The sequence below is a fragment of the Myotis myotis genome, unplaced genomic scaffold (assembly GCF_014108235.1).
Source record: "Myotis myotis isolate mMyoMyo1 unplaced genomic scaffold, mMyoMyo1.p scaffold_m19_p_3, whole genome shotgun sequence".
NCBI lineage: Eukaryota > Metazoa > Chordata > Mammalia > Chiroptera > Vespertilionidae > Myotis > Myotis myotis.
This window is the reverse complement of record NW_023416335.1, coordinates 208,426,087-208,441,286: the sequence shown is the minus strand read 5'-3', so window position 1 is coordinate 208,441,286 and position 15,200 is coordinate 208,426,087. Positions and strand designations below refer to the sequence as shown.

Sequence of the window (15,200 nt, the reverse complement as noted above, 5' to 3'; positions counted from 1 at the left end):
AAGGCACGGGGAGGCCCTGCACATGCACTTGGAAGTGAGCGAGGCCGGCAGCAGCCTGAGAACCACGTCTACAGAGTGAGCGAGGCCAGCAGCAGCCTGAGAACCACGTCTAGAGAGCGGGCTCCTGGGCCTCCTCAAAAATCCAGGCTGGAAATACCTTTACTGTGGAAAAGGAGAAACCGAGGAGAAACTGCCCTTTCAGGGGCAGCGAGGGTGGCGGCCTCGGAAGCGTCAGGCCGCCTGTCATCTATGGAAAAGGCCGCATTCCTAGTATTTTCGCTGTAAGCTATTTGCCGGAAACATCTTTGCCACAAGCCCTTTTGCTAATGGCCACAAGGCAATTTTGCAGTAAAAAAAGTTAAAATCACGACAAATGAAAGAACATAAAGTCAAAAAGGCTTCATTTGAATATAGTTGAAGTGTGTGCGGCTTCATGGCAGTGCTGCGCAGATAACGGATTTTATTTTGGGGATGTAGCTGAGCACTTGTCTTCGTTCTGTGGGAAATGTGGGTTCAACTCTGTGCCCGCACAGGGCCTGGCTTCTCTCCTCCATTAGTGTGTTTGAACACAAGAAGCCCACCTTTGGGGCCAATCTTCCTCCTCTGGAAGAAATGCTATGCTAAGACCCCAACCACGTCTCCTCTCACTGTATCCAGGGGTGGGCAAACTTTTTGACTCGAGGGCCACAATGGGTTCTTAAACTGGACCGGAGGCCGGAACAAAAGCATGGATGGAGTGTTTGTGTGAACTAATATAAATTCAAAGTAAACATCATTACATAAAAGGGTACGGTCTTTTTTTTTTTTAGTTTTATTCATTTCAAACGGGCCGAATCCAGCCCACGGGCCGTAGTTTGCCCACGGCTGGTAGAGACCGTGAAGAGGGCTGGCTAAAACTCACAGACAGTATAGAAATGGGAGGAACTAGGAGAACTTGTCAATGGAGAAATGTAACAAAATGACAACTAGCTTAAATGCACTGTGTGTGGAAGGCAATTGATTGGTTCATCAATGGAGAAATGAAACCAAACAAACAAGCAAAAAAATCACAATCAAACTGCCAAACAATTATTTTCTTTTTTATGGCAGTTGATTGATTTGTCAATAAAGAAATGAAACCAGAAGAAAAAAACAATTGTCAACCAGTTATTTATCTTTTTTTTTAACAGCAAAATTGCCTTCAGGCAATTAGTTAAATGGGGGAAATGTCTGTAGCAAAATGTCTACAGCAAGGACTCTACAAGGAAAGCACCCAGAACGGAAAGGGCCAAGCACCTCCACAGGCCAGGCAAACAGTGGCCACAGCCTCAGGAGGAGGCCAGACACCTCTCACCCACAGGAAAGCGAAACAAGTATTTGCAATCACTGGGCGGCCAAAGGTGGGACTGGGTCCCATTGCTCCCAGGTGGGTGCCCTAATTGCTGCCACTGGAAGGCCAGTGTGTGTGTCCCTTTAAGGCAGCGGTTCTCAACCTGTGGGTCGCGATCCCTTTGGCGGTCGAACGACCCTTTCACAGGGGTCGCCTAAGACCATCCTGCATATCAGATATTTACACTGTGATTCATAACAGTAGCAACATTACAGTTATGAAGTTGCAACGAAAATAATGTTATGGTTGGGTCACAACATGAGGAACTGTATTTAAAGGGCCAGAAGGTTGAGAACCACTGCCTTAAGGTGAATGTCCAACAGGCACGGCGTGGGATGCCTTTAAAAGTGAGCAAGCCCTGTGCTCTCTAGAATTTAGGAATCCGAACAGACAGGGGTGGCAGGAGAATGTCCTTACTCCAGGACTGCAGGGGGCGGTGGGGTCGGCTCTGAGGGGCTGGAAGCAGAGGGTCTGCTGATCACTTGCCCTGAGATCCTGCCCAGAGTATTTGCCACAAGCCCTGTAGGGGTTTGTATAGGAAACCGAATGGGGATGGGAACAAGAACGGGACATGCTCCACAGCAGCCACACCTCAAAGGAAATATATCAGACGAGGCAGCAGGTAATGAGGGGATTGTTCAGAAAATACACACTTGTCCTCTGACTGGAATTTGTTGAGTGACACTTTTTAAGACTTGCAAAGCTGTCCACACACTACATATTAAATGAGTGGCCAGGGTTTCAATGTTACATATCATTCCAAAGCTATTCATTCATTCAATAGCTTTTATTAATAAGGGCTGGGCCAGCCCTGGCTGGGTAGCTCAGTTGGTTAGAGCATCGTGCTGATATGCCAAGGTAGCCGGGTTGGATCCCCGGTCAGGGCACATACAGGAATCAACCAATGAATGCATAAATATGTGGAACAACAAATCAATTTCTCTCTCTCTCTCTCTCTCTCTCAAATCAATAATTCAAAAAAGTGCTGGGCCCTCTTCTGGGCACTGCGGATAAGTGGTGAGCAGAAGAGACCAAATCCATGCCCTCAGGGACCTTACGTCCTAGGGGCGGGGTGTACAGTAAACAACAGAATAGGTACAATAGGCCATGTGTCAGTGGAGGAGAAGAGCAGGAGACAATGAAAATAAAGAGGAGGGGTGGGGAGTAGGGTACAGTATCTATACTAATAAAAGCCTATGTGGTCGTCACGCTCTCATGCTGTGATGCCCTCACACCATCACAATCCATCACCAGGAGGCTGCATGTACAGCGGGCGCGCAGGTGGGCAGGACTGCGTGCGGGTGAGGTGCACGCGGGTGGGCGGGGACTTGACTCTGCAAGGCCCAGAGAGAGAGGGCGTGGCAGCCGCGGTGCACTGGAAGTCCCGCCTCTACACATGTGAGCTGTACAGGGAACACCTTTTCTGACCACTCATTGGCTAAGCTCATGATACGCCACTCGCAGTGTTCTTGGTACCTTGGGTAATAAGAATCCAAGAAGGCGATCTAGGGTTTTTCCACCTCACTCCTAGAGGAAAAAATGAAGGTCCACTGCTGGAGGGGATAAGAAATGTCATATTCTTCCCTAGCCAGTTTGGCTTAGTGGATAGAGCCTCAGCCTGCAGACTGCAGGGTCCAGGGTCGATTGTGGTCAAGGGCATGTATCTAGGTTGCAGGCTCCTCCCTGGCCGGGGCCCAGGTAAGGACTCCTGCAGGAGGCAACCAATCTAAGTGTCCCTCTCACATTGATGTTTCTCTCTGTCTTTCCTCTCTCTTTCATGCTCTCTAAAAATCAATGGAAAAATATCCTCAGGTGCCTTCCCCTGATCATCCTGGTTGCCTCCCGTGGCTTAGGAGTGGGCGTAAGCCGTCAGTAGGTCATCCCCTCAGGGCTCCTGGACTGTGAGAGGGGGCAGGCCGGGCTGAGGGACCCATGCATGAATTTTGTGCACCGGGCCACTAGTTTACAATACCCTGCCATGAGGGCCTCACTGGGAGGGCGTATTCTAAACTACAGGAGCCGGGGAAGATGAGGAGAAAGCAGCAAAGGGGACAGAGGAGCAGTCAGGAGGAAGGATGTCCCAGAGCCAAATGAAGAGGGAGAAAAAAATTTAATTGTGCTGAGATAATGGCCAAGAATTGACCACCGGGACTGTATGTAGTTCACTGTGACCTTGATTAAAAAGGATTCGCAGGAGTGGAAGGATTCTAAAGAGAGTGGGAGTGGGGGAGTTAGAGATAATTAATATAAACAATTCCTTTGAAGAAGTGAAGTGGTAGCTGGAAGGGGATTTGGGATCCAGAGTTTTTTGTTTTGCTTTGGTTTGGGGCTGGGGATGGGAGAAATCGCAGCGTTGTTTGCTGATGGGATGACTGAGCAGAGAGGGAAAGATAGTTGATGTGGGAGAGAGAGAGGAGAATTTTTGCTGGAAGCACAGACAGTTCTTTCTGAGCAGTGTCTAGGCGCAGTGGCAGGAGGTGGGTGGATGCAGTGAGTCAGGAGCGGGTGGAGTGGAGGGGCTTTTCTGGTGGCTTCCACTGTCCCAGTGACCCAGGAAGCAAGGCCCTGGGCTGAGAGTGCGGTGGCGGAGGCACTGGAGGGCTGAGGAGCAGGGAGGGCATGATGTGTTTGGTCATCCAGAAGATGAAGGGCAGCACGGGGGGCCTGGCGGAGGCCAGTGGTCAGCACTGGTTCACAGGAGTGCTGCTGCACCTCCCCACTTTGGTTTTCTAGCAAACCTTTGCTCTTTGGCTAGTCCCTGCCGCTCAGATAAGATTAGCTTTCTATCTAACCCTTGTGGTCAGTTCTCGAGACAAATGAGATTCAATCTCAAATTTTCATTTCCTCTTTATGAAGGGAACTTCCCCTTCTCTCCCACCGACTTCTCTTTTTGGTGTGAGCGTGGTTTCAGGAAGGCAGGGAGTGGTTGTAGGCCTGCCTAGGGCCAGAGCTGTTTGGGATCCCTGACTGGGAGGGAGGGCTGGTTGGTTGGGAGATAATGGAGTGCTTTGAAGTAGCTGCTCTTGAAGTTCAATGGCCAACAGTGCCCCCAGTGGAATTCTTGGAAACCCTGTGATTACAATTATAGATGATTTTAGTTTATGAACTTTAAACAGGTGGTATAAAATTCAAAAGAGAATGCAGTGAAATGCAAATCTCCCTCCCACCCCTGGCCTTCAGTTGCGTGGTTCCCGCTCAAGGCAACCATTTTTGACAGTCTCTTGGTGTGCACGGATAATTTTAGTGACTGCTGAGCAGTAAGGGGAGTGTGTGTGGGTAGGCCCATCTCAGCAGGCTGGAAATACTTACTCAGGAAACTGGATGTCTATAAAATTCTTGGGCACGTATCCTTCTTGGCTCCCAAGCTCTGCCTTGAACCACTCCTCTTGGTTACTTAAGATCTACATGGAAGAGAATGAAGGACAAAGACACTGCAGGGAGGACACCAAGAAGCAAAAGAAAGGGGCTGCGGGGTGTGGGTTTAGAGAAAATAAATCAAAGAAACCACACAGCTGCCCGAGTGGGGGAGCAGCAAGGTTATCTTTGGGGTTTAGCTTTTCTTGACCCCAAGCTATTTCTGTCCATGAGTGCCACCTACACAGCTGACCCCACCATGGCGTGGCCTCCCAGACTCAGCACTCAGGGGCGTCCCAGAACCCCTTTCTCTTTCTAGTTTGGAAGTTCATGTGCCCCAGACCTTAGCACCTAAGCTCATTGTCTGGGCTAACGGTAAGAAGGCAAGAGTGACTGCTCCATAATTTTTCTTCTCTGTCAGGTAACTAGGATCCTTTTAAAAATTTAATTTGTTCTAATTTTTTTTTTGAAACAAGCAGATTAAAATGTAAGTATCCAAGTGGGGCCAGCTTTGAAAACAGTAACTCTTTGTGTGCACACTCCATGTGGTTCACAAACAATTTGGGCATAACTCAAGATATCTAGAATGCCTTTTTTAAACTTGTTTTTATTTTATTTATTTTCTTTTTTTTATTTGCAAACCACATGTATTCTTGATACATATCTTAGCATCAAGACTATATAAAGAACTCTCAAAAAGCAACGGTAATAAAGCCAAACAATCCAAATAAAAAAAGAACAACAGACATAGACAGCCATTTCATTAAAGAGAATATACAGATGGCAATTAAGCACTTGAAAAGGTGTTCAATATTATTGGCCATCAGAGAAACACAAATTAAGATGACAATGAGCTATCATTACACACCTATCAGAATGGCTAACATAAAAAGTAAAGATAACACCAAATACTGCCAAGGATGCAGAGAACTGGACCACTCACACATTGCTGGTGGGAATTAAACTTGCTTTTAGAGCCAGGTCACAGGCCAAACCAGAAGTCCTGCCTCGCTATGGCATGGTCCTCCCTTGACAGTGATCACAAATGTTATCATCTATCGTGATTACACATGTGATTGGCCTGATTTGGCTCTACGTGCCTTTTGGTTATTTCAGGAAACGTTTCACCATTAAAAGACAAATATTTGCCCACAGCTCCCCTCTGAGAACGTTTCTACAGTATGTGGCATAGACTCGAACAATAATTCAAAATGACAATGGCAGAGCAAGAAGGTGGAAAGAACCTTGATGATGCCACTGAGCCACGGAATCAGCCACCCAGGAGCCCGCCTACTTCTGGAGTTGGGGTGAAAATTAATAAATCTTTGTTTAACAATTTTTAGTTTCTGTTTCTTGTAGCTGAGAGTGTGTTAACTGAGAGGAGTGCTATGATGCAGGGGAAAGCAGAGGACGGATAGGAAAGACTAGCTGGAGGAGGGGACATCTGGGCTGTCCAGGCAAAGACAGGAGTTACCCAGGAGAAGTCTGATGTTGAAAGAACCACTTCTGGGATATGAGAAAGTGCAGTGCATTCTGGGAGCGAAATGCCTTAGTCTGGTGGGAGTTTAGGTCATTGTCCAGAGATAGAGAGAGGGGAAACCAGACACCCGGCCTCATGGTCCATGTTGACAATTTGAATATTTATCTTGACATTTATGGGAACCATTAAAGGATGAGCCATTAAAGCAGGGACATAACACAGTGAGAATTAGAGTTACTAGTAAGAAAGAGTGCTGCCTCAGAGTGTGGAGACGGAGAGGAGGGGTGAAGTCGGGGAAGGAACTGCAGGAAGACTGCTGCAGACATCCAGGCGAAGGACGGAGGGGATCTGGCCTACGAGGTGAGGACATATTTTAGAGGAATCAGGAAGCAAAATGGGCAGGATTTCATGACTGTGGAGCGAAGGGAGAATGGGGATTCTGGGAAGGCTCCGGATTTCTGGCTGGGGAGACCGAGTGGGTGGTGATGCCTTTACTAAAATAGAAAATACAGGAGGAGGAGCAGGTCTGAGGGGAAGCTCATGGGCCTCAGCTTGCGTGTGGGTGAGGCCAGGTTCCCTCTGGGACCATCTGAGGAGACAGGCTCAGTGAGCAGTGGGAGACATGTGTCTGGACCCAGCAGCGAGGTTGGGATGTTAGAGTCACCGGAAAGTGGTGGAGTTGAAGCCACAGGTCCCCTGGATTTCTCTCTCCCAGAGATGAAAAGAGAATGAAAGGGAGCTAAGTAATTGAGAAGCAACGATGGCCTCTTTCTACTATCTCTCCTGAGGTGGAGGGAAGGGGACAGCACGTCGAGTTTGGAATGAGAAGACCTGGTTTCTAGCTTGGCCCTGTCACTCACTGCATGACCTTTGGTAAGTCAATTGACGATCGGAAATATGGGGACAGAAGCCCGGGCTAACGCCTTGATGTGAAGATCAATTGAGCCCTGTGCCTGGCCTTCCTTCAGAAGGGGTGTGCTGTTGTTCAAAAATGTCATTCTGTGACATGTGATCTTCTCATGAGGGAGGACTCCAGCTCTGAAGGACACAGAAGGGTTTTGTAAGTTCTTTAAAGTGTTCTGTATGTATGTTTTGAGTTTAATCATTTGTTCTGAAGAAATAAAAGTGTGTCCCATAACTGAGTTCTAGAATTGCTGAGAAAAGAAAACTTTACAGTTTCTGACATCACATGTGGCTGTTAGTATCACTAGAGACGTGTGGGGTGTGTATGCTGAAGGGTGTGGGGACCAGAAAATCTAGGTCAGAAGAAGAACTAGGAACAGGCACCAGCGCTGGTGTTCACATAAAGGCACGAGGACGTTTCACGTGGGGCGTGTCCCGGGTCTATGGTTTCGGAATGGTCTCATGGGAATTTGGAGTTTGGCCTGCGTGGCAAATGCCAAACAGGAGAGTGGGCAGGGATGAGGTGAAAGCGGCCATTTGGAAATTGGCTCTTCACGGTAAGAACCACATTTTGTGCTTAGTTCTCTGACCTGAAACTAGCTGTCATTTTAGTAATCGTGGCTCACACCCATCCACCTCCTCCAGCGACTGAAAGATTATCGCTCGATGCCCGTCACTTCTCCCCACCACCTGGCGTTCGGTCTGCCTGAGACTGTGTTCCCGGGGAGGTGAATTTCCAGCCTATTTTTGGTGTCTAGAATACAAGGTTTTAAAAATTCCACTTTCTGCAAAGAAGAGTATTTGGGGGGAGGTGGTTTCCTCCTGCCGTTGAGGGGCCCCAGACTTCCTGTGCTCATCTCTCCCTCTACTTGGCTCCCCCCTATCTCTTGTCCCCATCACAGAAACCTGAGCAAGTTCGGCCTGAACACGGGAGGGTTGACGCTCCACTTTACTGTGTCTTAATTCTCATAACGCTGCCTACAGAGCACACTGCTGGCTCCACGCCTGACACTAAGTTAGATGTGGGAAGAGGACGAAATGTACAGTTGGGAGAATTTTAAAATTGGATGGAATTACTGCTCTTAGAAGCATAGCAGAAATTTGAAATATTGAAGAAGTTAATGACATAGGATTAACTTAGTGCTTTTAGGCCGCGGTTTTAGTAGGAAGAATTGAGGTGGAATTAGATGTACTACAGAAGCAGACAGTAAGACTGACAAATTCAACTGGTACTGGGTAGCTGCAGGTCCGAGGTTTGTGACACAAACACAAAACACCCGGCGCCTGGCTTTTCAAATGCTTCTCTCACAGGAGAAGTGGGCTCAAGTCACCCGGCAGGAGTTCCCTGTTCACCATTCTGTGACCAGCATCTAGTGAGCACCTGCTGTTTGCACGTAGATACTGGGAATGCAGAGGTGAATAGGCAGGGCGCACAGGCTGGAGGGGGTGTGGGTTGGTGGCAAGCTGGGCAGACATTTTTTGTACCTTCTAATGAAAAAGTCTGTTTAGCCTTTTATTTAGCTCTAAAGGCCAAACACAAAAGAGCATCCCGGGAGTGAGTTGCAGAGTCAGTCCAGAGATGGCTTTGAAAACAATGGTGTGGCTCCCAGGTTGTAACTCAGCTCTGGGGGGGGGGGGGGGGGGGGGACAGGTGTTGCCACATATGCAGAGGGACCCACAGGCAGGGCCACTAACCCCCATGAGGCAGACATTCTATGAAGCTCAGCCAGAAAGCCCCTCTCGGCTTTTCTCTTCACTGCACAGCTGCAATGGACAGAGTTTGAAAAGAAAGAGGAGTTTGGCCTTCTGACGGAGTTCCACACGAGCATGCAGAAATGCAATCTAGCAATTCAAGAAATGTGTACAGAGCACCTGTTTGGAGCTGTGATTTGTACTAGATGCTGGGAAGATGCAAAGATGGCGTGGCTCTGCTCTCAGTGAGCTCACAGAGCCGTGGAGGGGTCAACCATTCATTCATTTACCACCTATTAAGGAGGGTCACCTTTCTGCTGTTCTAGACACTGAGGCAGACCCAGCCCCCGCCCTCACAGAGCTTTGTCCTGTGGCCAACACACAAATGGCAATCAGGATCCCATGGGGTAAGGACAGCAGCCCGAGGTGGATGTACACGCATATCAGAGCACGAACGCTCGGCCTGCCCATAAATAACTGTCATGTGAGCCAGGATCATAAATGCCTTGAATAAAGTGCCTGTGAAATGCTGGGGAATCGCTGAAGAGGAAGTCCTTAATTTTCCCAGGGCAGTAGGGAGCGGGAGGATCGGTGAGGGTTCTGGGGCAGAGGTGGTCAAATGTGTGTGTGCGGGAGAAGGGCATCTGGAGGATGGGGAGAGCCTGAGAAAGGGTGGTATGTATACTCCAGTGTGACCTGGGGGCAGAGATGTATGTGTGTGTGTGTGTGTGTGTGTGTGTGTGTGTGTGTATGTATTCATGCACGTGAGCATGATGAAGCTGGGGCCAGACGGCTTAGATTTCAACCAATTGGTAATGGGAGACCACTGAATGCTTCTGAATAAGGAAGTGACATGATCTGATCTGTCTTCCAGAAAGATCCCTCTGGGACTAGTAGAGAGAATGATTGAAGGAGGAAGATACAGGAGGTGATGGGGTCAGTCAGGGGGCTGTGGCCACAGTCTGAACAGGCAGAGGCAGCAGGAATGAGTAATACTAATAATACGGTGGCCACTTACCGCGCATCTGCTTTGGGATGGGACCATTACCTCTAATCCGTTCCACAACCCTGCAAAACAGATACTGAAGACACCGAGGCTCAGGGGGCAAGTGAGTGGCCCAGGCCGCACAGCTAGTAAGCTGGGATTCAAACTCAGATTTATCTGCGTCCAATGTCCTTGCTCCTTTGGACTGCATTGGCTCCTCTCTAGCAAGGGGTTGGCCTGAGACATGTCATCCAAGAAAAGTATTCAGAGCAGAGGACAGTGCTAGCAAGTCAGACAGAACTCCATTCAGACCTGGGAGAGGGGGTTAGAAGTGTCACACTCTACAGGCATTGTAGTAGGGTCATTATATTCTACGTAAGGACATCGCTGGTGGATTTTAAGGGAGTTTTGGGGGGGGGGTGAAAGTCAGATTCCAGGGTTCCTGTGGAATGAATGGGAAGGGAGGGAGTAGAGGCACCAGTATAGAGAATCCATCCCAGTATTGGCAGCAAAAGAGAGGCAGGAAATTGGAAGCTGAATTGAGAAATGGAGTTGAGGGAAGTTTTGTGTTTTGTTTTTTTTTTCCTTTTAACTTTTCTGGGGAATAGGGAAAATTTAAACAAGACATTAGGTTCTATTTGCAATGAGAGATGAGTCATATGTTCACAATACCCATAGGTAAGGGAGAGATTGCTCACCAGGCGGCAGACCCTTCTGTGACCTTGATAAGATCCCAAAGAATTGAAGGTCACCTTTTCCTGAGTCAGCAGCCAAAGGCCATTTTGACCTTGAAAAGCTCTAACATCGAAGGCACATTTTTTTTGCAACCACCTTACTAGATCTTGCAAGGTGAGAACAGTTAGAGGGACAAATACTGGGGGTGTTTCTTTCTATAACAAGCGTAATTCTTAGTGGTGAGACAATGGTGGCCTCAGTGCTGCTGGGAGCCAGGGATCAGGATATCCAAGGCGCTGTGGCCAGGCAGGGGGATATTGGCCTCACAGACCCCCCAGTGGCCTCTTGAAGGCCACTTTTACTCTTCTGCACCAAACAGGGGCTAAGATGCAGAGTCTGCCAGTGTGAGGCATGAAAGTTGGAAGAGGTCCAAGGCCTCTTCAGCTTAGCGAGTGGCCACTACAACTCAAGTGCAGGCTGGGTGTGCATGGCCTTTGTTGAGTCCTGTTTCTACCCACACCCTCATCCTGTAGTCCCAGCCCTGCTGAGTCTCACAATGCGCACAGAATTCCACATGGGCTTGCTCATTTCCGAGCTTTAGCGAAAAGCCCAACTCTCCTTCATTACATCCTAACAACTGATGTTGCCACACTGGCCACAAACCCACCTTTCACGGTGGGACCACTTGCTCCCTCACCTGTGCTGCCTGAGCTCTTGGATAAGAGCATCTGCAACAGCCCTTTGGATGGATTAATCCCCCCCGCCCCCCACACCAGACCACAAGCATCTCAGGACAAGGATGATGCCTTATGCCAACCGCACTTCCATCCCCTAGGCTGGCGGCTGGCATACAGGTGCTCAGAAGGAACCCTTTTGATTGAGGTGAGCTTCTCTTTTGGAAAGGAGCTGTGTGTGATTCTTTAGAAACAAAGGCATGTGTTGTTATTTTAAGTCAGTGACCAGACAAGAGTAACTTAAACTCCCCAGGGGGCCCCTGGGCCTCACATCACCTACCTTCAGAGTATCTCCAGTGTGAAAGCTCAGCTCATCCTCGCCTGAGGCGGTGAAATCAAACTTGGCGACGGCTTCCATGTTGTAAGGAGAAGCTGGAAGAGAAAGAACACGGTCATTGTGCCCTTCCGCTGGGAGAAGGGCAGCGGCGCCGATGGTGCTGTGTGACAGTCTGAGCAGTTGGTAGGCGAGTGGCCCACTGTCTCAGGCTGGAGAGCCTGGCGCAGGCGTACTGTGAAGACTCTTGTTTTTGAGAAGAGTCTTGATGGAGCCTTTAGGGCCTGCTTCCTGGCCCTAAATCTGAATCCCCAGATGCCAGGAGCAGGAAATGAAAGCCAGAGACTGACTCTCTTTTCATCTCCCTTTGCCTGGCCCGGCCTGTCACCATTTCTGGGGCATCTCCATTTCCAGTTGATAGGAAAGGAGACTTGCTATCATCTCTAACTTGAGGCCTGAGGGGCCAGAAAGACTGTTTTTTTTTTTGTTCTTTTTTTTTTTTTTATATATATATTTTATTGATTTTTTACAGAGAGGAAGGGAGAGGGATAGTCAGAAACATCGATGAGAGAGAAACATCGATCAGCTGCCTCCTGCACACTCCCTACTGGGGAAGTGCCCGCAACCCAGGTACATGCCCTTGACCGGAATCGAACCCGGGACCCTTCAGTCCGCAGGCCGACGCTCTATCCACTGAGCCAAACCGGTTTCGGCTGTTTTTTAAACACAGTCTAGTCCGAGGCTGCCCCTTGGCAGCTATATTTAACCCGGTGGTGTTAATTAGACAGATGCCATTGCATCTTTTACATCTGAATCATTTAAGAGAATTAGTGCTGGCCACTGGGGACCTTCAGGTCCTTCTGCACGTTTGAGAATAGAAAGCTTTCTGGTTTTAGAGTTGGGAGACTCGATTAGTCAGCTTCCTAATTTATGTTATTAATATTGTATAAGCCAAGTACATTTGGAAAATTTTCATTTTAATACTTCTGAATTGAGTTAAAATATTGACCCCTCCTAGTAACAGATGAGACCTGTGTAAAGATAAATGTCAGCCTACAAATGAAACAGAGGTGTTTGAGTTGTTGTTTTTTTTGTTCTAGGAGGCAGTGGGGATGTAATAGAGAGCTGAGACCTGACTTGTTGGTGAACAGCTGCAAGCAACTAACCTCTTGGAGTCTCAGTTTCCTCGTCTGTAAAATGGGGGTCATAATATCCAACTAGTAAGAGGGTGAAATAAAATAAAATAAATAGATGCAAAATGTTATAGAAGGTAAAGCTAAGCAGCATTTTTGTTTCAAAATAATCTGATGGAATGAATTTATCCTCAGCAAAGGTAGGCTGGCTAACACAGCACAAGTTTTCTTCTCATCTCTCCCATCTCCTAGAACTTTCTCATTGAAATTTGATGTTTAGTCTCCGTGACCCTCAAATCCTTTGGTCCTCTGCTAAGATGGCTTACTGTCAGGACAGTCTTGAACGCTGCTTGTTGGCTTTTATGTTTTGCAAAATTTGCCCAAGTCCGAAACCCTTTAGGTTAATAACACTCAAACTTAATTGACTTTCAGTGACCAGTAAACTGGGACAGTAAATTGTCCCCTCAGTGGGGATTTCTGCCTAAGTGACAAGATTTGGGTAAATAAGGAAGGAAGGCCGCCACGGGTGGGAGGGTGCAGCGGCCGAGATCAGGGGATTAGAGCTGACTACTTCTGAATTTAGTTAAAATACTGACCCCTCCTAGTGACAGAGGAGACCTGTGTAGTGGTGATAGCAAGGGGCTCATCTCTTTGATTTTCCACATTTGCTTGGTCATCCAAAGGTAATTTGTAGAGATGAATATTACCAACCACAAAGAAAGATATTCCAGGCGCCAAAGAAAAATGTCACTGCTGCCTGAGCTCTATCACACATCAAAATGATTTTGAAAGAACAAGAAAAAAAGTATACTTTTTGTACACTTTCTTCAAGATCTGTTCATCTAAGGCAGCGGTTCTCAATGTGTGGGTCGTGACCATCAGAAAACACATATAGCATATCAGATGTTTACATTACGATTCATAACAGTAGCAAAATTACAGTTATGAAGTAGCAACAAAAATAATTTTATGGTTGGGGGTCACCACAACATGAGGAACTGTATTAAAGGGTCGTGGCATTAGGAAGGTTGAGAACCACTGAAGGCAAATTAAAATTTTTGTGACCTAGGATGACCCACTCAACGGGAAGGCCTATTCTGCCCTCCTTAGTGAATGCTAAATGCCTTTGATGATTTGATTCACTCCATTACTTTAACATCCAAAGCTTCCCCTAATTAAGGCCTTGCCTCTAGTTGGCACCACATTAAAATGTGGTGTCTGAGGGTCACCCTCATGGTATCAACAGTGAACACTGGTCACTTCAGGAGATCAAGTGTCAGGTGAATGGTCCTGAAAACCAAGATCCCATTTCCATGCAAATTTACCTTAATGAGCAGGATGGAGACAAGGGGAGTGCAAATGCTAAACATATTAGAAAGTCACATAAATTAGAGATGAAAAGCATATTCAAGGCCTGCTCTAGATGTGACCTTGAGCGTGGGAAGATCTGCCCTTCATTGCATGTAACTCCGATCAGGCCTCGCCCCGGCTGGCTGTCAGTCACTTCAGAGAGAGGGCTGAGGCGGAAGCAGGACTGCCTCTGAATAGGGGCACTTTTCTCCTTCCCCCACGAGGCAGGTGGCTGGCTTTCAACGACAGCCACATCACATAGCTCCCCTGCTTATGATATTAATCCTGGCTCAGAAAACCCAATTAAATAGGCCCACAATTCATGAAATCGCTTTGAAAAAATTTGTTTGCATCCCATTTCCATTTGTGAAATGAAATCTTTCAGCTGCTGTTCGGAGGAGGAAGCTGTTCAGGGGGGAGTGAGGTATGCTTTGTTTTTGTTCAAATCACAGGGCTTTGCAAATTCTTCCCTTGATTTTACCATTCTCTGCCTCCCGAATAGCAGAGGATGGTCCATGTGCCACCCCTGGAGGCCGGTCTCCTGTTTGATCATAGGAATGCGTCAAATGTATCTCATTCCTCTATAGCCATTCGTTTTAATTTAATTTGGGAAAGTTTAAAATTGCCACCAGGGAAAAATAAAATTGAACAAATGTAGTTTATTCGATATTTATCTGTTTGTTTTATAATCTGTACCCACTACCACTGCATCTGGGAAACTATATATATGAATATATGATAAAACATGGTAGCAACACGTTTGAGATAGAAGAGAGGAAAGAGAGAGATGAGAGAGAGAGAGAGAGAGAGAGAGAGAGAGAGAGAAATGAGGGGGAAGAGAAGCTGTTTCTAGAATTAGAATTCGAGAGTGCAATGCCTTCTCCATGCTGTTGCAGAAACAGTGCTACTGGCCTCACAGGGAGAGGGCAGAGCCACCCCTTCAGAGAGCCTCCAGATGGATTAAATGTGCTTTTTCCTGCCAGTGATCAGCTTTAGAAATGGCTGAAATGCTATCTGCCATAGAGTGTGAATGAGAAGTGACAGTTTCCAGGGGCAGGCAAGCCACCTCTAGCAGCCTCCCCCTAATCCTACCTCAGAGCCCAGGGCTCCTGTCCCTACTGCGACCTCTGCTTCTCACCAGCCGGCAGCATGGGCCTCACTCCCCCTTTACTAATGGCAGGGAATAGCCATTAGCAGCCCCGACACAGATCCGCCTCACCGCAGGGCAGCACCGCACAGGACTCCTCAGGC

General features: G+C 47.6%; 1 protein-coding gene across 3 annotated transcripts in view; it reads right to left on the bottom strand.

Moving 5' to 3' along the window:
• The window catches only part of GRAP2 (GRB2 related adaptor protein 2), a 71,960-nt gene that overhangs the window by 15,721 nt on the left and 41,039 nt on the right, over window positions 1-15,200 (bottom strand). For 2 of the 3 annotated variants that reach the window (XM_036300577.1, XM_036300578.1), the window contains exons 2-3: window positions 11,473-11,564; window positions 4,679-4,770 (exon numbers count right to left, since the gene is read on the bottom strand). In XM_036300577.1, the coding sequence (XP_036156470.1) occupies window positions 4,679-4,770; window positions 11,473-11,550 (170 nt within the window). In that variant the 5' untranslated portion in view covers window positions 11,551-11,564. Of the gene's footprint in view, window positions 1-4,678; window positions 4,771-11,472; window positions 11,565-15,200 lie in introns of those variants that run through there. The other variant, XM_036300579.1, reaches the window with a different exon arrangement.